General features: G+C 50.4%; 1 protein-coding gene across 1 annotated transcript in view; it reads left to right on the forward strand.

Moving 5' to 3' along the window:
* Positions 1-4,867: 4,867 nt before the first annotated feature.
* Positions 4,868-22,321, forward strand: part of SYT6 (synaptotagmin 6) — a 34,173-nt gene continuing 16,719 nt past the window's right edge. The window contains exon 1 of the mRNA XM_041460512.1: positions 4,868-5,094. Coding sequence (XP_041316446.1) covers positions 4,941-5,094 — 154 coding nt within the window. The 5' untranslated portion in view covers positions 4,868-4,940. The remainder of the gene's footprint in view (positions 5,095-22,321) is intronic.

Raw genomic sequence — 22,321 nt, forward strand, 5'->3', positions numbered from 1 at the left:
TGGCACAGCTCCAGCCCTTCCCTGGGTCCCTGGTATCTCAGCCAGGCCAGGCTCTCACTTCATTCATTTTATTGAGGCTGTGGCTCATGTCAAAGGCAGCTGTGGAAGGTCAGAGCTCCCTGAGCTCTCTGGACAATGGCTTTGAGCACAGCTCATCCTCTGCCTCCTGAGCCCAGCTCAGCTGATACCATCAGCCATCTGATGCTGCTGGAGCAGAAATGGCTTTTTAGAGCTTCCAGCCCTGCCAAGTCAGGCTCTGACTCTTAACCTTGAGGATATGCAAAGATTCCAGGTCAATAAAATGTATTTCAGAAGCCTCACCAGCAGGAAAGAGCTTTTGGTGGTAGTCCTGCCTCTGGAACTCTTCCTGCCTGAATGCACACAGCTCCAAATCCCCCTGGCCCCGGCTCCAGCTTTGTGTACAACACAGCATATTCCAAGATGCCTCTTGGAATCAGAGCTTTTCAGGACACAGAGCCACATTTCCTTGCCCTGAATCCACTGAAGCCAGCCCTGCACAGAATGCCTCGCTGGCACTGCAGGACAGGAGCTGGCAGCAGGGACTGCCACCCCCTGCCACTGTGGCCTTTGGGCTGAGCAGTTTCCTCCCAGGCTGTGCCCAGGAGGAAAATGTGTTATTTATCCTTAAACTCCTCATCTCAGAGTGTGCTCCTGCTGTAGTCCAGGGATTTTCATTTTAGGCTACAAATTCAGCATGATCCTTCCTTCCTTCCTTCCTTCCTCCCTTCCTCCCTTCCTCCCTTCCTCCCTTCCTCCCTTCCTCCCTTCCTCCCTTCCTCCCTTCCTCCCTTCCTCCCTTCCTCTTTTCCTCCCTCTTCCTTGTTCTTTTCCTCCCTCTCTTCCTTGTTCTTTTCCTCCCTCCCTCCCTTCCTTCCTCTTTGCCTCCCTCTCTTCCTCCCTTTTTTCCTTCCTCTTTCCCTCCCTCTCCTCCTCCCTCTTTCCCTTCCTCTTTCCCTCCCTCTCTTCCTCCCTCTTTCCCTTCCTTCCTGGATATTTAAGTAATGGAGTGTCTATAATTTAATAACTCCTCCCAACCCTCAAATTTCAACAGGGAATGAACAGCCAGGAGCGACTCAGAGCACACGAGGAGGGAGCCAGCATCTCCTTCATATTTCTGCTGTTGCTCTGTGCAGCAGTTTTGATACTTAGCACAAAGTAATTGTTTTTAAACTAATTGTATTGGACTCCAACTAAATCTACCTCACTGTCTCCACAGGATAAGGTGCTCTCCTTCTCTGTGCAGGCAGGAATGAGGTGAAGATTTTGGGTTTCTCTCTGTTCACACACTCCAGCACCCTCAGAAGTGTGTGGAGGGGCACAGCAATGCCCAAATATTGTGTTTATCCACAGATGACTCGGCGCTGTTGCCAAAGGATCCAGATCCACGTCATTTTTCCTGGCAAGAAGCTCTGGATCCTTTGTGAGCTGTTTCCAATTATTATATTAACTGGGAAAGTAAACAATGCCATGCTATTAGACAGAGCTGGCACAAATAAATGCTGCTGCTCCCTCTCCAGACTTGGTTATTATTAAGAAATAAAAATATCAGCTTCAAATAGATCCTAATGTGGATTAAATGAACATCATGTTCTGTCTCAGCTGGACAAATATATCTGGGATTCCAACTTAGTGGCACATTCATGGAATCATGGAATGGTTTGGGTTGGAAGGGATCTCAGAGCTCTTCCCCTTCCATCCTCTGCCATGGGCAGGGACACATCCCCCTAGCCCAGGTTGCTCCAGCCCTGAAATAAATTCCCTCCAGTGGAAATGTCTGGAGCACAACACCCTCATTAATCCAATTGCAGCATGCTATGAAACCTCCCAGTTCCTCAAATGTTTGTGTAATGCTGTCTCTGGTGCTTGGCTTCTGCTTTACTGCAGGAAAAATGATGCTCTTTCGTGCCTCTCAGATTTTAGGAATTTCCCACTCCCTGCCTTGCTCACTGAGCAGCCTCGAGCTGCCACAAGCTGCAGTTTTCCCTCTTTCCTTGCAGTTTTCCCTCTTTCCTTGCAGTTTTCATTCATTTTGTGCTCCTGTCCTCAGGGGTTGTTGCAGAGGTAATTCAAGAGCTGCTGTGTTGCCTGCAGCTCATTTCTTTGTCGAGTCTGTTGAGCCACTTCCTCCCAAGGTTTACTCCACTGCCAGCCCTTCTGGGGCAGCTGCTGCTGTGTTTAACTGTTGCCTCTGCCTCTCCAAGTGTGACACCAGGGCCCTGGACAGGAGCAGGGGGGACATAAATGCTGCCCTGTAGGGGAGAGGCATCCACACTTCCCTACATGCCAAGGGCAGGCAGCTGCAGGGAAAGCTCTGCCAGAAACAGGAAACCCAAAATGCCAGGGGGGTGTGGATGAGACACCACCACTGAGCCCCTGCAGAGATTCAGCTCTGCCAGCTCTCTGGGATTTGGGGAATTGTCTCTCCTTCTCATGCTGGGAGGTGGAAACACAGCTTGGGGAGCAGTTTGGTCTCCAAGTGCCAGCTCAGTCTGAGGCAGCTGGAAAAAGGAATTTCTGGCCAGCTCAGGAGCTGCCCTGAGGGATGGAGGGAGCTGCAGGGTTTGGGGATGGGATCTGACTTCTCCAGGGCTGCTCCTGGGGCAAAGTGGGAGCTTCTCATCAGGACATGAGAGGGAAAATCTGTGCCCCAACTGCTGGGTGTGTGTGGGGGTGAGAGAGGAGAATTAGGAACCAGAGCTCCTGCTTGGGAAAAGCAGCGTTTGCATTTTCAGATGTCACCTGGCTCTTTCCCTGTGCTGGACAATAAAGAGCGTGTGTGACATAAATTCAAAGGTACAAGGTGTAAAAAAAGTCTGGTTTTTGTTCTGAAGGAATATTTGTTGAGAGTATGGATGCAGGATCTTCTGTTATTGGTATCCAGCGAGCCTGGAATCCTCTGATATGCAAATCAAGGTGAATATTTGACCCAAGGTGACTTTAAATTTAAAAGTTCTTGGTATTACCCTTGTAATAAAATTACCCTTTTTTCCCCCAAATAATTGAATTTTATTATTGATTTCTGTGTTACAAGCTCTCAATTGGGCATTAACCTTTTTCAAAGAGTTTTGCTGTGGTGTTTTTTTGTCTGTTGAAATCTCTTTAAGATAAATTCAAATTCCAAATGCAAGACTTGACTGATATATTCCAGGAACTCCTTTCTTGGTGCCAGTTTTGGTGGCTCAGGCAGAAACTGTTGCTGTGCTGGAGACATGACGTGATGCCTGGGGCTCATTGCATCCCCTTGGGTACAAATCCTTTGGTTTTGGGACTCTGGGACACAAATGCCCCAGGGCAGGCAGTGAAAGGAGGAGCAGAAATGAGGAGTTCCTCCCTCCCCAGCCAAGCAGATGTTGTGTGGACCCAAATCTCAGGTTTGAGACATCATCTGAGCCTCAAGTTTCTTAAAAAATAAGTGGGTGAGAGGCTTCAGGGAGTTTGTTATGTAAATGTAAAGCAAACTCTACCTGAGCTTCATCTCTGGGAAGTTTCTGGTTTAACTCCCAGTGTCTGAATCTCTCCCCAGTAAACACAGACCTTTGGGGCTGCTGGTGCTGGCTGCAGGTGCCAGGTGACAAACACCTTCAGGAAGAGTTCTCAGGGCGCACTTCTGCCTCAGCCTGTCCACAGCAGCAGCTCATGGAGCACTCCCAGGCCAGGGGATGTCTAATTAAAAGCCTCTCTTTGTGACCAGTTACTGGGTTAATAAAAGGCTTCACTCATGTTGTCCTGGCAACAGAAGTTTTTGGGAGGAGCAGAGCTTGGCTCTGCCAGACACAGGTGCCATGTGCGGACAGCAGGGATGTGCTGGTGAGGTGTCCAAAAAGCCTTGGTCTGCCCAAGGAGGGACCAGGGTGGCCAAAAGGGCCCTGATGCAGCTTTCCAGGGGTGTTGGGTAATGCCTTTGTACTTCTCAAGTGCCACCCAGACCCTTTGTGTCACACCAGCCCAAGAGCTAGAGGAATTGTCCAGCCTGGGAATGGGTGTGGAGCAGGTTCTGTGCCCAGGGCAGCCTCTGCTGTCCTGGGTGCTGCTTCCACCCCTGGGACACTCTTCTGTGACAGCTCCCAGTGCTCCAGCAGGTCATTAACAAAAACACAAACACGATCTGAGCATGCCCTGCTGTGCTGTGGGGCTGAGGGACCTGTGCAGCCTCAGCCCTGGCTCTCCACAATGCTCATTAGGTTTGTACAAGCTGCAAGAAGTCATCCTGCTGTACATAATTTTAATTGCCTGCTCCACAATTGCCTGTCAAATATATGCTCTGTCATGTGGCATGACCTGCCTGCTAAATTGCAACAGGAATAAAAAAATACTGCAGAAAGTAAAAGGGAAAAAAATCTAATTATGGACTAGAATGGCGTTCTCAATCTCTATTGCCACCTGCAGCCTGGTGTGTTAGGACAGCACAAACAAATCAATAAAACCCGCAGCTTTTCTTCTGCTGCCTTTGGCAGTTGTGAGTAGTTTGTGCAGTGTTTGTGGGAGCACTTCGGTACCTCCTCTCTGCTGATGTGCTGTCCTCAGCCAGGAGGTCTCACCACTCATTTTATTTGCAAAATCCAGGGCTGGGACGATGAACTCCGCACCTGGAGAGAGGGCAGCAGCGAAAGGGTTAAAAGGAATTATCTGGGCTGCAGCTTTAATGCGTCTCGTGTGGAGGGCACGAAACTGAGTTTGGTAGGAGGTTCTTTGTCTGGAGCAGCCTTGGCAGTAAACAGAGCTGTGATCTCAGAGGCGATGAGGCACCGGGGGCTGCGGGCTCCGGCTCCGAGCAGCGGCTCCGCGTGTCCCAGCAGGTGCTGCCACGCCAGAGGATGGAACTGGAGTGAAGCTGCTCCTGTGCTGAGCCCCGAGCCCAGCCTCTCCTCCTGGTGAGAGTTTCCTAGAGAGCAGAGGGAGCCGAGGATGCGGACGGGGCGATGAGCGGTCCCAGGGAGGATGGCCGCTGTCGCAGGGCCATCAGCATCCTCACCGAGCTGTGCCAGAAGAAAAGCCTGCCCAGCTTGGACCTGGACACCTGCAGGGAGTTCCTCCTGCTGCCTTCTGACCAGAGCCTGATTATCTCCGAGCCAGGTACGGCCCCTGCTCCCGTCTGCTGGAGGGTGCTCGTGGAAGGCAGGAGGGACATCCATCCCCTGCAGGGGAGGTAAATGTTTGGGAGCCCCGTGTTAGACCCAGGGGCTGGTTCTGGCACCCCTCTGGGAGGGTTCTTTCCTTTCCACATGTTGCATGGTGAAGTTTTGGGTCAAGTTCTGCCTCACCTGTTGATGTGGAATGGGATGGCTGCACGGGGGGACAGCTGGGATAAAGTTCCTGTGAAAGTTCCTTTTTCAAAAACACAAGACTCCTGTCCTGTATGAAACAAAACCAAACTAACAAAAAGCAGTAAAGAGCCTACTGAAGCCACTGGGGTGGCAGGAACTGGTTGGTGTTTGAGAAATGGAGGGAATCTCATGGATTGCATGGATTTCTGTTCATCAGTAAGGGATCTTGATGCACTTTCATGTGTGTGTTCTACCTTCCCTGAGAATTGCCTGAGTTGTTCCTGGTCAGGTTGTTGAGCCAGGGAGGGACTCTGGTGTGCCAGGGATGAGTCAGGAGCAGGAATTCTGCTCCAGGAGCAAAGGGGCAGCTCTGTTTGCAAAGTGGGGAATTTTCCCTACACCTGTTCTCACAGCTGCTCACCCCAGAGATCTCCTGCTGTCACTTCAGAAGACATTGGCAGGGGCACTTGGAGCCCAGGCTCACGTGCTGAGGAGCAAAACCCCAAATCTCAAAGCTTTTAGAATTATTGGTAACCTGCTCAAAGTTGTTTGTATATTCCAACATTTTCATAGAGGCCTTCTTCTGAGGTTCCTGTAGGTAATGATCTGTAAATCCAGTGGATTTCAGTGTTTTTTACACCATGAGTTTTCACAAACTCTCCTCCTCTTCTGAGCACACTGTGCAGCACAGCTGCCCATCAATCCCTGTCCCAGGCTTTCTGAGTCACCTTCCCTTCCTTTCTCCTGCCCCTCTCTGCCAGGATCCCATGCTGGGATGCAGCTGGCACCCCCAGGGCACAGGACACCAGGATTCTGCCAGTCGTTGATTTGCAGTGATGCTTCCAGCACGGTTTTGCTGATAGCTCCAGGCAAATCCACCTCCTCCCACACCCTACTTTGTCTATAACTTAATTCTCCTCTTTAAATGAGTTTGTTTTATACCTGCCTGTTCAGGAGACCTCTTACCATGGCTGGTTGTGTCCTTACACACACATCCTGTGCAGCTATTGCAAATAGAGCAAACAGCTTGCAAACTTACTGCATCAATTTGGGATTCTTTACCTTGCACTAAAATTAACATTTTCCTGACTCTGCAGCAGAAATACTCCACACTGCTCTTGTTCTGTCCACCCTGATATGACAGATCTGCATTTGTTTGTGCAGCCTGTCCAGGACCTCATGTTCATGTCAGGATCACATCATCATCATCTGCCTTTAGCAGGGGGAATGTCTGTGTGCTCTGAGCTGTGGTTTGAGCACCAGCCCCAGTGCCCCAGGCGAGCTGGGCTGGCTGCACGAGCAGCCAGGGCTGTTGTCTCTGCTCTGCACGACTGGGCCCATTTTTATGTCTAGACAGCGCAGAGGACACAGTTTGGGCCTGACATGTACCAATATTTCTCAGTTCCTGGCTGTAAAGCTGCTCCAGCAAGGGGGAAAAATCTGTTTGCATCAAGTGTTTACTAACACAGTCACAGAGGTACGACGCCTTCCCCATCAGTGTCTGGATGTTTATCTAATTATCTGCATTGATGCTTTGTCCATTTTATCCTGAAGTCTCACATGGAGCAGATTTGCTCTGGGCTGGCTGCGGTCCCGTGTTCAGACCCAGCAAAGCCATCCTCACAAAGGCAGGCAGGGGCAGGTGGGGCTGTGTGGAGGTGAGCAGATGGCACCAGGCAGGTGCTGTGTCAGGAGCAGGGCAGAGGAGCCCTGGCTCCTGCTGGAGTGTCCCCATGCGGGCAGCACCGCCCCAGCAGCCAAACGCCAAATTTGATGGAGTCAAACTGGCCTTATTTGTCATCTTCATGTGGAGTCTCCGGCTTCTCGGGCAGTTTGTTGCCTCCTGGATAAATCTATTAACTGCTGGCTGGACCAGCTTGGCTTGTGGAGTGTCCTGCTGGAGTTCAGGTTGAAGGAAGCACTGCCAAAGCTGGAGCCAGGCTGCTCCTGCACAGCTCAGCACAGGGGCAGCTTGGTCTTTTCTGCTGGTTCAGTTTGGTCTTTTCTGCTGGTTCATGTGTGGATGGGGAGCAGTATCTTCAGGGAATGTGTGGAGCCAGGTATCATCAGCCTTCTTGAACTGCATCCAAGAGTGGAAAAAACCTGTGAATATAAAAATATTACTGTATAGTTTATGTAACAGTAAGTTCTTGTGCGGCGATTTAATGTTTTTTCAACCATTCTGGACTGAGTGGCTGAAAGGGCTGCTGTGGATGGAGTGGATGCACCTCTACTCCGTGGTTATGTAACAGCTGAATCTCCTCCTCACAGCCAACAAGAGCAGCCGAGCTGCAGCATTTCTCTGTGCACACCCAACAGAGGAGCATTGCAGGCTGCTGCCTCGCCCGCAGCCAAACCTGTCAGAAAAATGAGGAGTTTGGCTGGGGAAGGTTTTGGTGCCGCTGCCAGGGGGCTGTGAGGGGGAGCTCTCCCTGCAGTGCCAGGAATAGAGCTGATCTCCTGGCTGGCCCGAGAGGGAGCGAGCTGCAGCATCCCTTTGTTGTGCCTGTCTCCAGTCCTCCCCCGGAGCTGCCTCCATCTGATCGCTCTCTTCCCTGCCAGGCAGGGATGCTGGCAGTGTCACCCGTGCTGTGGGGACAGCATTTACCACAGGTGATGGCCCTTCAGAGGGTGGGCTCATCCTTTCTGTGCCCTGGAGGGGCAGTGAGAGCTCTCGGGTGTAGCTGAGAGGGTTTGTGGTGCAGCTGTACTGAAGGGCAAAGTCCTTGGCTGTGGAGCAGGGGAGTCAGGACCCCACAGGACCGTGGGGACAGTGATCTGTCCCCTCTTGCCATCCCCTCTGCCCGGGGAGTGGAGCTGCAGCAGGCTCCAGGCTCTTTGGGACACAGGGTGCTGTGCAGGCCCAGGAACTGGGCTTCAGTGGTCCTGCTGGGTCCCTCCCAGCTCAGGAGCTTCTGGGGTTCCCCACAGCCTGCTCTGAGCCCCCCTGAGCTGGGTCCTGCTCCCCCTGCTTCACAGAGCCTGGCTGGGACAGAGGCTGCCAGCCCGTCCCAGGAGATCCTATGGGAGAACAGGGAAGCTCTACTCATCCTGAAATGATCCTGCAGGGCTGAAGAGAGTTACTAAAGAGAGTAGGTTTAGATGGGATATTGGGCAGGAATTCCTCCCTGTGAGGGTGGGCAGGCCCTGGCACTGCCCAGAGCAACTGTGGCTGCCTCTGGATCCCTGGCAGTGTCCCAGGCCAGGTTGGACAGAGTTTGGAGCACCCAGGGACAGTGGAAGGTGTCCCTGCCATGGCAGGGGTGGCACTGGATGATCTTCAAGCTCCTTCCCACCCAAACCAGTCTGGGATTCCATGATTCTGGAACCAGTATCTGGTGATGTTGGTTTAAAGGATGGTGCCTGGCTACAGGAAGGAATTTATCCTGGGATCAAAGCACATCCAGGACAAAGCCTTTGGGTTTGATTTCTACCTTCAGCTCTTCTGTGCTGCAGCTTTCTTTAAACAACCAAACAAGTTGGGGTTTTTTTTTGCCTTAATGATCCATTTGTACGAAGCTTTGCTGCCCAGTGGAACCAGGGCAGGAGGCAGAGGCTGATGTGCAGAGGGGCTGCAGGTTGTCCCCAGCAGACCCTGCTGATCTCAGCGTGGTGAGACCCCTCCTCAAACCCTCCCTCGTGCACTGACCCACCCCAGCAAAATGTCCTGTGCTTTCCTGCTGCAGGAGGAAAATGCTGGGGTGAGAGGAGGGAACAGGACAGGTGGGCAAGGCACAGAGTCAGAGAGACCTCCTGGTAATCCGTGCTCCCCAGCACACGGTGTCAGCTCGCCTGTGTTCCAGCCCCCAATAATTCAGAGCACATTTACTGCTTTGCCCCTTGTGTGAACTGCTCTTTTTGAAGGTCCTGGTGCAGGCAGTACAGCTTGTACAGCGCTGAATACCCTCCTGGCACTTGGCAAAGACTATTAAAATGTTAAACCAAGCACAGAAATGTTCTTGCTGCAGGCAGAAAAAAGGGAATTTCTGGGCAATAGAGGATTTTTCATCGTGGAACGTTGGTGCAGAAAGATCTTTTTTTTATTGAGAAATTGGTTCTGGAGTATTTTCTGGGGGAAAAAGAAACAACTATCCTCTGATAGATTAGCTTGACTAATGGGAGAACTGATGACACCCTCATTCATGGTTATGGGATGCCTTCAGCCACTACCTGTGAAATATGGGCATGTCTTGAATTTACTCACTTGGCGTAATAACACACTTTTCTGAATTGCCATTCAAGTGCATTTTAAGTCAATATAACAGTAAACATGCTCCAAGCCACCCAGGCAAAGCTAATATTAATCACTGAAGCTTGAGTTTCCAGAGGCCCAGCATGTGAGGAGCAGCTCCTTGGGGCAAATATCTTTTTTATCACAGAGTAATGCACTTGCAAAATGGATCTTGCCTTTCCTCCCAGGAAAGAGCCAGCCAGAGCTACGTGCAGCAGATTTGTTCTTTAGCCCAACTAAACCAGGCTGAGATCCTGGAGGTATCAGGTTCAAACCTTGCTGTCAGAGGAAGGTTTGTACAACTGCGTTGAAATAAGGTTGAAACCGGCCGAGTAAATCGAGGAAAAACCGGATTAAATCGCCTGTCTCCAGACATGTGTCTCTGCTCGTGCATTGTGTGTGGATCCGTGGCTCTCCAGCTGCCTCTGGCTATGCTCTGTGATGCTCCTGGTAAATAAAATGCCCCTCTGGAGCTGAGTGGAGTGTGCGTGTTCTGTGAGCACCTCTCTGCATAGGCGCAGCTTTGCAGCCGCCTAATTGCCGCTGCTCGCTTCATTCCCGAGGCAGAGCAGGGAGGCTGCTGCTGTTTGTGGATGCGTGCGGACCCGGAGCCTGCTCCGATGCAGCTGCAGCAGCCTCATGCATAGTCAGGGCTCAGCATCCCCAACTCCATAGAAACAGCAGCGGGATTGCTGCCGCCGCTAATTGATGCTCGAGCAGGGACCGCGCTGAGGAGCTGCCGCCGCTCTGGTAAGTCCACATCTCTCAAGTTACTTTAATCATTCTTTGCCTTTTCTTTTCATAATATGAAGCATGTTTTCATAATTGAAATGAAAACAATTTCAGCAAAACGCCTTTGCTGTTGAAATATTTTCCCCCCGCTCTCAGAATTCTCCCGGCGTTGCACCGAGAGGCAGCGTGTGCTTTGAGCTGGTTCAAACCAGGGCGCAGCCCGATCTTCCCCGCGGTTTTTTGGGATGGCTCCGGGAAGGTGTTTGGTGTTCCTGGGTTTGCAGGTGTTTGTTGCTCGGCATCCTGGCTGTGCTGGAGTTGCTGCACTCGCCGTGTGCTCCTGGCAGCCGGATGCTCTCCCATGTGTTCATTGTGCAGGGATAAACCAGACCCAGAAAGGGGCTTGTGTCTGATCCAATTGTTTTATTTAACTATAGCCTCCACTACCCTTGTTTTTCATAACTGTTTCTTCTCACTGCTCACATTTCCAGCTACAATCGAGTATTCTTTCTCAGGACCCCACATTTCCATCTCATCTTGGTTAGGCAGCTTTTTCTACCTTTAATATTTGCTGTTTCTCTTTCAAAGATGACAATCTATATTTCCCCTTCCCATCTGTGTGTTGGAAAATCAGGGATCTTGTCTGTGAGTGTTTCCATCCAGCGGACTCCTTGACAGAGCAGTCACCCTGGCAGTTGTTGGGGAGAGATGCAATTAAGTCCCTCTGCCATGTATTGTCTTTAATTATATTTGTACCTTGCAAAATGGCATCCTGGAGGGTCAGGGAGGAGATTTTTGGAGTGATTGTCTATTAAATGTACATTTTCCCTGCCTGGGGGAAAAAAGAAAGTTCTCCTGCGGGGAGCCCTGCGCGCGGCGGAGCCGCAGCTGCTGACTGAGGGTGTCTCTCTGTTTAGTTCAGTTTGTTGTGCTGTAGCAGGTTCATGTTTGACAACATCACAGCAAACTGTGCAGCGAAGCCTGAAGGCAGCACGCCAGGAGCTCCCTTCACACCAGCCCTCTCCAAACCATCCTTGAGGTACACGGCCCTGGACCGTTTGGAATAATGATTGCCCAGGAATTCTAGCCCCTGGTGTTGTAATAATCTGATTTTCTGTGCATTTGTAGCTGCTGCAAAGAAATGAATACAGTTGTGTGGCACAGTGTGAGGTGCCACCTCCTCAGTTTCTCTCTCCTGATGCAGCACTTCATCTCCTGGCTGCTGGTGAGCATTTACTTGGAGTTGTTTCATCCCAGCTCTGAATCTGAGCTCTGGTCAAAATGCTCATGCTGAAAGAATCGTGAGCTGCAGAGGATGGAGTGGTAGGAGCTGTTGGAAAAGGGCATCTCAGAATCCATTTAATCAATGAGTAGGATCAGGCAGCCCAGCCTGCTCACTGCAGCACATTGGAGGGGCTCAAGATCCCTGTCTTTGCTCCAAGCTAATGGAAGCAGCAGCAGCAGCTGCTGATAGCAGGAGCAGAGCCATGGGGAGGAAGTTCCCTCCTCACTCAGGGCAGCTTGAACAAAGAAGTGCTCTGTTCCAAACCTCTGCATTTCAATGCAGGGTCCCTGTACCCTGTGGGGGCTCCAGGCAGGTGAGTCCTTCCTGGCTGCTCCATGTGAACCCAGCTCTGGGTCTGCCAGAGCTGCTCTGCCCCTTCTCTGCTGCTTGAGAGGCACAGAGGAAGAGGGACTGCTGTGGGTTTGTGTGGCTGGTTTGGGTCTAGGTGGCTCCAGCTGGCAGCTCCAGGGCACCAGGCTGGGCATCACCCAGCCTTTGCAGCACCTGGAGCCAGGGCTGTTCTGGAAGGATCCTGCACCTCCAGTTTTGGGTGTCCCATGGGGCAGGTCCAGGCAATAAATTTGTCCAGAACGTCTCAGGAGCTCAAGGAGCCCCTGCTGATAGAGGGGCTCCATGTCCTGGGCAGGGGGCACTCAGGAAAGCCTCTGGGAAGCTTTTCAGGGCTGCCTTATCCCAAGCTTGGGGTCTTCTGCCCACTCTGGATGAGGTATTTTTGGTCCCCAGACTGTGTCCTCTTGTGGAGCCTGGATCCCAGGGTGGGAGACTCCAGCACTGGGATGGGGAGAGACCCCAGGTCTGCTCCCTGCCAAGCTCTGCTCTGAGATCTTTTCAAGGCAGCCTGGTTTTAGTGAGGTTTTGAACCAAAATGGGGTCTGAGAGGGAGACACAGGGAAGCCTTCCCCAAAATTGGATCCCGCTGTAGGAAGTGAGGGGCAGCGAGGTGGCAGCTCCAGGGTGGAGAGTCTGGGCACAGAGGCACTGCTGAACCTGATGTCTCACAGCAGACAAAGCTTTGATCAAGTTTTTAAAAGGAAATTTCAAGTTCCAGGGTTTTTTGGTTGCTCAAGGGAGACGGAGAGAGAGTGAAAAGCTTTTACTTGTTCCGTTTTGCATCCTGAAACGCAGTTGGATTTCTGCATCCCAGAAGTGTCTGGATTCCCATGGTTTCCTCTCTGCCTGGCTCTGCTCAGCTCCAGCTCTGGATCAGAGGCTTCTCCCGTGCTGAGCAGCCTCAGCCAGGCTCCCCTGGCACACAGGGCTCAGCCTGTGCAGGGTCACAGCCCGGGGGATGAGGATGCTCAGCAGGGATTTAACCCCAGCCCTGGCCACTGTGTGTGTTCAGCACCACTGGGTTGTTTACAGATGTTGCTACAGCATATTGTGATAAAATGTCATGGGATTAGCACACAGCCTTGTGCCATAATTGCATTCACTGTGGCTTATAATAGTTCATTAGCTTGTCATCAGTTAGGCAGAAAGCAATGACAATTCTTCCTATCACATTTATAATGCTCTAGAGAGCAGCTGATTAAGTCACAAAGTGACATAAATCACCAGGGAATGTTTCCTTCGGCTTGGAAAAGTTTTTTTTTTTTCCTCTTTTTTTGTCACTTTTGATAACAGAAATGCTGCGTTTCTGACAGCACAAAGTTCCCCTTTGGGCTGCACATGCCAGCAGAAGTTTCAGTGACACATCTGCAGCCTGGAGGGAAAACCCAAATCGGTCAATAATGGCTGAAAACCAACATGTTTTGTCTTTAGGAACCTGTGATGGGTCTCCTCCAGCCCAGCCACTTCACTGGGAGTCAGTTCTTGTCCCTGGTCTCTCTCAGCACCGTGTGAAGCCCACAGTCAGCAGTGGGGTTTGTGGCTGGTGGTGGGAGAGGGGAGTTTTGTCTCCAGGTCCATCTGGGGAGATGAGGCTGAGGATGGGCTGAGGGCTGTCCATGGCCAGAGTCAGGGTCCAGGAGGGAACCTGGGACGTTGGATACTCAGATTTGGAGTTGCAGCCTTGCAGAGATGCAGCTTCTGTGGGGTTTCAGAGCTCTGTTCTGGTTGCCATGCTGGAGGCTCCTCCTGCCTGGAGAGCCACGCAGTGCTCCTCAGCTATTCAGGATTTTTGCCTTCTTTTTGGGCAATTAACTCTTTCTCCATTCTGTTTCAGTGGGAAAAGCACAAGCTCCAGGCCACCAAACTCTCATCTCACCTCACATCCCTTTCTTTGGTGCATTCTGCACTTCTGTTTGGTTGGACTCGATGATCTTAGAGGCATTTTCCAGCCTTAGTGATTCTGGTTTTTGTACGTGTTGATTTTTTTTTTTGTTACATATTCACATAGGGACGTGAAGTCCTCACAGTTGACTCTGCATTTAAAAATCACCTTTGATGGGTCCCTCTGAATTACTCTGTTCAGATTTCCTTCTGGTTTTTAAACTCCCCTAGGGCCTGGAGCAGCTCCCACTCCCATGTCTGAGAGCATTTGCTGTCTGTTCCCTGGTGAAGGAAGGACCAGACCATGAGCTGAAGAGCACCAGGTGACAAAGGGTGTGACAGTGTCTTTTCTCTGTCTAATGCACTCGTTTAATCAGCCCATGAGGTGTGACAGACCCCACCCAGGGACGGGGTGCAGAGGGGATGGGGGCAGCACTGGTGTCACCCACATCTCTGTGCTGCCTCCTCCGGGCCAAGACACACATGAAAAACAACTTCACTCTCCTGTGAAAATGTAAAAAGTTTAGTAAAGGACAATGGCACACATATCAGTCATTTCACTAAGCTTAATTAACAACAGAAATAAAAACTATATCTCTATAACAAAGTTACTTTAACATCACACATATAAAATCCATTTTAATATTTGCAAAAAGCCAATATTATAATATGTATCTATAGCACACAGCAGGAGCTTCAGCTGCAGCCTGGATAAGTAGGCAAGCATAAAAACAACTCTCTTTGCTGCTTGCAGGCAGGGCACAGTGCAGGTGACAGCTCGGGGGTGTCCCAGGAGCTCATCCTCTCCCAGCTGTGAGGTGCCCCAGGCGCCAGGCTGACATGGGAAAGCCTCGAGGCTGTGGCTGGGGATGTTGGAATAGAACTTTATGCCATGGGCAGATTTATGGTTTAAGCATTTTCTCCTTCATTATAACTTGGAGTTTATAAAATTGGGGAATTTGCAAGTATTTGCACTAACGAGCTGAGAGCTGCTATCCAGGACAGCAAACTCTCAGAGAAATTTCTGCTCTCTGTGACCACTGACAGCACCCAAGGGAAGGGCTGGAGCTGTGCCAGGGAGTTTAGGTTGGATTTTGGGACAGGTTCTTTCCCCAGGGGCTGCTGGGCACTGCCCAGGCTCCCCAGGGAATGGGCACAGCCCAAGGCTGCCAGAGCTCCAGGAGAGTTTGGCCATCACTCCAGAGATGCCCAGGGTGGGATTTTGGGGTGTCTGTGCAGGGCAGGGGATGGACTGGATGATCCTGGTGGGTCCCTTCCACCTCAGGATATTCTAAATTATGCATTAGTTAAAGGAAACCACTTTGGATGAAGTTGTCTCCTGTTGCAGTTCATTTCCCAGCTGCAGAACCACATCCCCACAAGAAACACAGCCAGTGGTGAGGAAAGCCCTGGCCTTGCTCAGTGAAGCAACTTCTGCCTGGCTGGGAGGGATGAGGCTGCTGTTTGCTCCTGGGCATCCAGGAGGGATCAGCCACTGGAAACACTGGATCCCTGCGAGGTCTCCATATGAGGGGTTGTCTCCATCCTCAACATGCAATAATGAGATGGTTTGAGTTTTATAGTCTTATATAATTACTCTCAAAATAGCTTCTGATTCATCCTCCCCTTTGAAGCTTATAGTTTGCATTCTGATAAGCTCTTGCATGGCAGGAACCCTGTGGTAGCAGCAAATTAATTTTTAAGAAGTTTTTTGCTGTCTAACTGAAACTTTGGCACAGCCAGTTGGAGCATTCCTGTCCTGACCTTCCCAAGATCCATTTCATGGCTGAGTGTGTGCAGGAGATGAGCTCTGCCAGGGTTCCTGGGGAGCCTGTGCTGGCAGGAGGAAGCTGGTGGGAGCTGATAGTGCAGGACTCAGTGTCCAGGGACTGGGAAAACACAGCAACAGGAAAAATCTCATTTCACCTTCCAGGGACACTCTGGCTGGATGGGCCTTGGAGCAACCTGGAAGGTGGAAGGTGTTCTTGCCCATGGCAGGAGGTGGAAGGAGATGAGTTTTAAAGTCCCTTCCAACCCAAACCAGTCCATGATTCCATGATTCTCTGAATGTCTCCTCTCAGAACATTCCCCTCCTCAGCATTCCCAGCCCTCTGCTTTGAGAGGGACCTTTGCCACTGAGCTCTGTGTGGTGAGATGAGTGTGAAAGTGCTCAGCAAACTGTGAGAACTTGCTTTCAATCCCATTCCCTGTGCTGTCTTCTGTGGAATTATTGTGGTTGGTATGGAATAACAAAAAAAGGCTTGGCTATGTCCAGAGCAGCTGGAATTGGCTGCCTTCACCTGGAGAAACCTGTCCTGTGGTGCTGGGAGTGTGCTGGGAGGGGGGCATTCTGTCAGGGTCTCCCTGGTTGTTTCATACCGTTGTGCAGCCCTGGCCAGCTGAGAGAGGAACAACCAGTGGTTTTTTACTTTCACTGCCAAGAGACTAAAACAACCTGGTTTGTGGGACAGGACCTGAGGGAAGGGCTGGAGCTGTACCAGGGGAGTTTAGGCTGGACTTTGGGAAAGGTTCTTCCCTCAGAGAGTGCTGGGCACTGCCCAGGCTGCCCAAGGAATGGGCACAGCCCTGAAGCTGCCAGAGCTCCAGGAGAGTTTGGATATCACTGCCAGGGATGCCCAGGGTGGGATTTTGGGGTGTTTGTGCAGGGCCAGGGGATGGACTGGATGATGCCTATGGTTCCCTTCCAGCTCAGGATATTCTGTAATTCTGTTCTGGATGGGTCACGGTGCCAAGCTCTCCTGTGATTCCATCTCCCTCTCGCCAGGCTCTGGGTGCAGCGCTGCCCTCGCCTGGGTCCTGGGTCCTGTCCCCAGGGGAGCTTAAGCAGCAGCAGGGCTCTGGCTGCTTGAGCAGGGCATCCACAGCTGACACCGGCTCCTGCTGCTGGCACCACTCACAGCAGGAGCTGTGAGGGCCCAAAAAGCCGTGTTTGCCACCCTGGGACCTGCAGTGATCCACGGGCAGGGGCGTGCTGCTGCAGGCAGGCTCTGCAGCCCCTCTCACCTCCCACAGCATGAGATAACATCTGAGGGGCAGCAGCAGCTCTGCCCCACCCAGAACTGTGTCCTGACCTGGCCCTTTAACATCTGCTGAGAAGCTGATGGAATATTTTCCCCTCGCCAGGACCCGGCTCTGCTGTTGGAGCAGCGCTCCCGCTGCCAGGCTGCCTGTGAAGAGCCAATTGACGGCAGCCAGACTTTGAAGTGACAGCTCCTAATGACTCGTCTTGCTCAGGAATATTTCAGGGCATATTCCTGTAGCTCCCGCCTGCCTGGAGAACACCACCAGCAATTCAAGAACTTGATGAAGTTTCAAATGGCAGCCAAATGGCAGTGAGTGGGCCTGAAATGTGACAACAAAGCCATCAGTAGGGGACAGGCACATTGGACACAACCCCAGCAAAGAGGGACAATCAGAGAGTGGGCTTGCAGTGCTTCCCTGCCACTGCCATGCCCTGTGCAGCCCCCAGTGCCCACAGACTGTGAGATCTGGGAGCACAGAGCCTGCTGCTGCAGGAACTGGGGCTGTGGGGACAGGGACAGTCTGATCTGTGCTGTGCCATTTGCTCTGCTGCCATTCCCAAGGCCATGGCAGGCTTGGAGGGGGATGAGGAGCTGGCTGAGGACTGCTGCACTGCAGCTCACCTCTCCCCCAGTGCAGCATCCCAGGATTTATCAGCCAGCCAGCTTCCTTTCCACAATCCCTGTGCAAAGGGCTCTGCTTGCTGCTGCCCTCCCTGCTGCCCCTCAGGGTTTGCTCTGTGCTGTGTCCCCACGTGCTGTGTCCCCTCTTGTCTCCGTGGTGCTGCTGGATGCTGCTGTGGGGTTCTAATATTTGATTTCCATTCCATCCAGTCCCTGTTCCTTCCTCCAAAGCTGAGCAGCTTTGCTAAATAAACATCTCTGTGGCTGGAGTTTAATGGAACCCTTCCTCCTCCTCTGCAGCTGCTGCCCTGTGCTCCCCCCTGCCCTCACCTCTGAGACCCACCACAGCTCCCCGTGCCCAATTTCCAGCCCTCAGCTAATCAGGTTTACATTTCTGATGCTCCTCAATCGAGAGAAAATGAGATCAGCAGTTGGTGGGAGCCTCACGTGGTCTGTTGTAGCCCCAGAGCTGCTGCTCTCCTCCAGCAGCACCTCTTGTACCAATCCATCACTTGAGTGCGTGCTCCCTGCAAAGCCCTGCAGAAACAGAACAATATATCCTCACAAACACTCCTGCAAGAGAAAAACCTAGCAGAAAATGGACAGAGAAGCCTGGGAGTATCTGCTGGGCTGGTGTGAATGGTGCTTGCTGTGTGGCACTGGGGGGGCAGTCACCCAGCCAGTGTGAGCGAGGTGATCACCATCACCCTGCTCTGGGCTCTGCCAGCTCCTGGAGCTGCCCTGCCAGGGGCATTGGCTGTGGGAGGATGTTCCATGCCCCAGGCTGCAGCTCAGAACAGCCAGGAGCTGCTTTTACAGCTGAAGGGATCCCAAGCTCTCCCTGACGTCCAGATTTTCCATGAACCACCAGAGATTAGGAGGAAGAACCTCTGACAAGGAAGATGTCCCTGGGTTCTTGGCAGGGTCAGGCTGGTGGCTGTGCCTGGCAGAAGGTGGCAGAAAGTCAGTCAGTGTCACCTCTGCCTTGGTGAGGGGCTCCAGGGCCTGAGGAAGTGTCTGTGCCCTCACAGGTGACAAGAGAGGAAGGGGACAGCCAGGTCCTGGGGGCTGGTGGCATCACCCTGGTCCCACACTGCACCTCACTGAGAATTTCTCTTCAACTTCCACTCGTGCCATTCCAACTTTGTTTAAATGCAACAGGTAGCTGGAATGACTAATGGCTGCTGGAGTGCTGAGAGAGCCATCAACCATGTTGTGTTTTCTCTGTGGGGAGTGGGTGGAAGGAAAGCTAAATTACATCTTGGGATATTAAATATAACTCTGCACATTAAACTCGGAGTTATCCATGAATCTCTTTAATGACAGCACAAGCTACTTCACAGCAGTAAAAGTCAATGTTGTCACAATTAGACCACTATTGTCTTGCAGTTAATAGACTGCTCTAATCATGACTTTGTCATATTATTAATCGCTTTTGGGTTGGACTTTTGCTAATTATCCCCTTTGGTAACTCAGTTTAGGCATTAGGAAGTCAGCAGGGACATTAAGCTGAAAGGCAGTTGGACCATATCTCTTCATTAGCTCCCATCCAGGATGAAACAAAAGGGGGTTGTGCTGAGGAGCTGCTCTCTGATCCACGGACACCGTGGTGGGAAGGGTTGGATTAACCAAGGAGTGTTTGCCCTTTCCTCAGTTTGCTTTTAGCTTCACAGTTTTAAACTGTAAACCACTGTTCCTTTGTCCTGCCCTGGGCTGTTTGTCTTTGATTTAAAGGCAGTAGGAAGTAGTGACCTTGGTAGTGTTGCAGGTTTGAACTTTTTGGTGTGGCTCAGTAGCAAGGGGTTTGGGTGTTACAAAATCAGTAAAAAACAAACCAAAAAGTCAAGTCAAAGGAGAAATGGGATTCATTTTGGGTGACATTGAGGGAATCCTGTCTTGTTTGTGCTCTTGGTGTCCCCATTGCTGCAAGCTTCAGGACTTTCCTGTGGTGTTTTGGTAACAAGTGGGATATAAAATAGGTATATAATAAATACACAAGCTCGATGGCTTATCCTAAACATATCAGCTCAAGCAGGTAGATCACAGACTCACAGAATCATGGAATATTGAGGGGTTGGAATGAACCTTAAAGATCATCTGGTCCCAAATCCCTGCCATGGGTAGGGACACCTCCCACTAGACCAGGTTGCTCAAAGTCTTGTCCTGGCTTTGAGCATTCCAGGGGTGGATCCTGTCAGTGTCCATGTCCATCCCTGTTCCTCATTGCTCAGGAGGGAGCTCTGTCACTGCTGCCCTGCAGCCAAAAGCGTTCTCCAGCCGAAGGTTCCTCGGGGAAGCAGCACTTGCTCCCAGAGGGATTCAGGCTGGAAAACAGCCATGTTAATTTGTGTTTGTAACCTTCTTCTTTTAAGCTTTATCTTTTCAATTACAAGCTGTAATAAGACCAATTTTCCAGTTTCCCCTGTGTCTCCCAAGGGAACTGGGTGAGGATGAGAGAGCAGCACTGAGTTCCACGGGACTGGGGTGAGGAAGGGCTGGAGCTGCTCTGCACTTGTACCACAGCACCTACCTGATAACAAAGTGGCAAATCACTGTGAATTTTTAAGAGGCAAACAGAACAAAACCATAATTCTTGTTGTGTTTTTCCCCGGGTGGGACATTGCTCAGAATGATGATGTGAGTCTCCCTTGTGAGCAGTTGAGATCTGAGCTGTTCCTGCATTAGACAGAGCCCTTCCTCACTGCTGGATGCAGGCACATCCCTCTTTTCCCTCTCTTCCCCAAATCTTGGATCCAAACCTTGAAAAAAGAGGATAATATCAAGCAAGGAGCTCATTCTTCCCCTGGGCTGAGGTGTCCTTTTGGGGGAACTGGCCTTACCTCCACCTGTGCCTGGAAAACCAAAGCAGCCTCTGGCCCTGGGACATTTTTCTGTTAGGTGAGGAATTATCTTGTTTTTACAGTTTCTTGTAAGTTAAAGGACATTTAAAGTGTAGCATTTTCAATACCAGATATTTTTTAGAAAGTAACAGGTCGTAGGAATTTTCAACTTCATAAGAGAAAGCTCATTAAATCAATGAAGGTCAACTCTGTCCAATTGATATTTAAGTTTAATAAGTTACAAAAATTGGAGAATTCAGTGTCATCTTCAAACAACCCAATATTCTAAGCAGGCAGATGCTTAAAAACTTTCTGTAAAATCCTGATCCCTTCCACTCGTGCTCTGTGTCAGCTGTCAGAGGAAGGAGTAGGAGGTCATGCATAAAAGTATCTGTGAATCCTGTCAAATACATTATGAATGCCAGCCCTGCAAGGAGTGACAGGAACCAGGATCTTTCTCAAGCTGGCAACAGGTTTTCTGAAAGGATAATTGATTATTTCTTATGGTTCCCATTAATGAGCCTGGTGTGCTGGCAGAGACATGCAGCCTATAAAACTCCTTGGAATGGGTGGAAATATCTTTAAAAAAGTCTTCCCTGTCACGCAGCAATTCCCAGCAGTGAGAGATTCTGCATTGCAATGATTTCCTTTGTACCAACAAAGAGGTATTTGCAAAAAGTCCAGGTTCTTGAGTTTTCTTATGAATGTTTGACACTGAGTTTCCTGGGCACAATTCCAAGATTTAGCTCAAAGGATAGCAAAGTGGAACCTCTGTGCTCTCAGCTTTGGTGAGAATACATTTAGGCAAATCTCTGAGGAAGCTCTGCTGCTGGTACAACCTTATTTATTATTGAGTAAGATAGGACCTGTTTATTCACCCCAGCAGCGATCTGTGTTTCCACCTCGGAGCTACAACAGAAAATAAATGACCTGTACAGGAGGCTGGGAAGGGAAAGAGAAATTGCAAAAACCTCTGGGTGATGTTTATCCTTCTCATCCCATCCCTTCGAGTCAAAAACCCACAGGCAGCCAGGGAGCTTTGCCTGGAGCTCCTGCTGGATTTGCTGGGCTCAGTAATTTTGTGGAAAAACAAAATCCTCCAGGATATCAGGAACAACAGATGGCTTCCAGGCACTGTGCAGGGCTGGCTTCTTCGGGTGTGGATGTCACATTTTGTGTCTGGTGCTGCCTGGAGATTTCACTTATCCCAAATTTGCAGTGCCTGCTGCACTCCCTGAGAGACCTGAGCAAAATTTGATGGTACAAATGTGCTCCTGAACACTTTGCTGTCATGGTTCACCAGTGGTGGGTTTGTTGTTTTGTTGTGATTGTGGGTTTTTTTTTTTTTCCCATAATTTAAAAATTCATCTATTTAGTCAAGATTAAAATCAAGTCTTTCATCATATTTCACAGATTTTTCTCAGCCTTAGCATCAAGACAAGGTTAGATGGGGGTCTGGGCAACTTGGTCTGGTGGAAGGTGTCACTGCCCATGGCAGGGGGTGGAATGAGGTGATTTACAAGGTTCCTTCCAACCCAAACCATCCTGTGATTCTATGATTAAATGTCTTATTACAGCTTTACAAAACTAAACTGCATGATCAAAGGGAACAAGAGGTGTTTTATGGCTCCTGTTTAAGGTAAAGCACATCAGGATTCACACTCAGAGCAGCTGTGATGCAGCCCAGAGGGGAGAAATGCTCAGGGCACCCATCCCATTCCTTGGGGCTCAGGTAGGGAATTCAAACTCACACAAAACATTTATGGTCCAGGAATAGACATAAATAGGATGGGTAAGAGGTAATGCTTGTTCCATATAAACATTTGCAGGTTTTGGTGGTTTTTTTGGTTGTCTTTCTGTCCTGACTTGCACTTGGGTAGTTTAAGGAGTGTGGCTTTACTGGACATTACAAATAACACAACCATCAAGAAATTGTCCACGAGCTCAAAGCAATCCATGATGGAATTCTCCACAATCCTGAAGCTGCAGACTTGCCTCCAGAACAAATCCTGCCTCCACCATCAGGGACTGGTATTTCTTGGAATCCTGAG

The sequence above is a fragment of the Pyrgilauda ruficollis genome, unplaced genomic scaffold, assembly GCF_017590135.1.
Source record: "Pyrgilauda ruficollis isolate IOZ18807 unplaced genomic scaffold, ASM1759013v1 scaffold144, whole genome shotgun sequence".
NCBI lineage: Eukaryota > Metazoa > Chordata > Aves > Passeriformes > Passeridae > Pyrgilauda > Pyrgilauda ruficollis.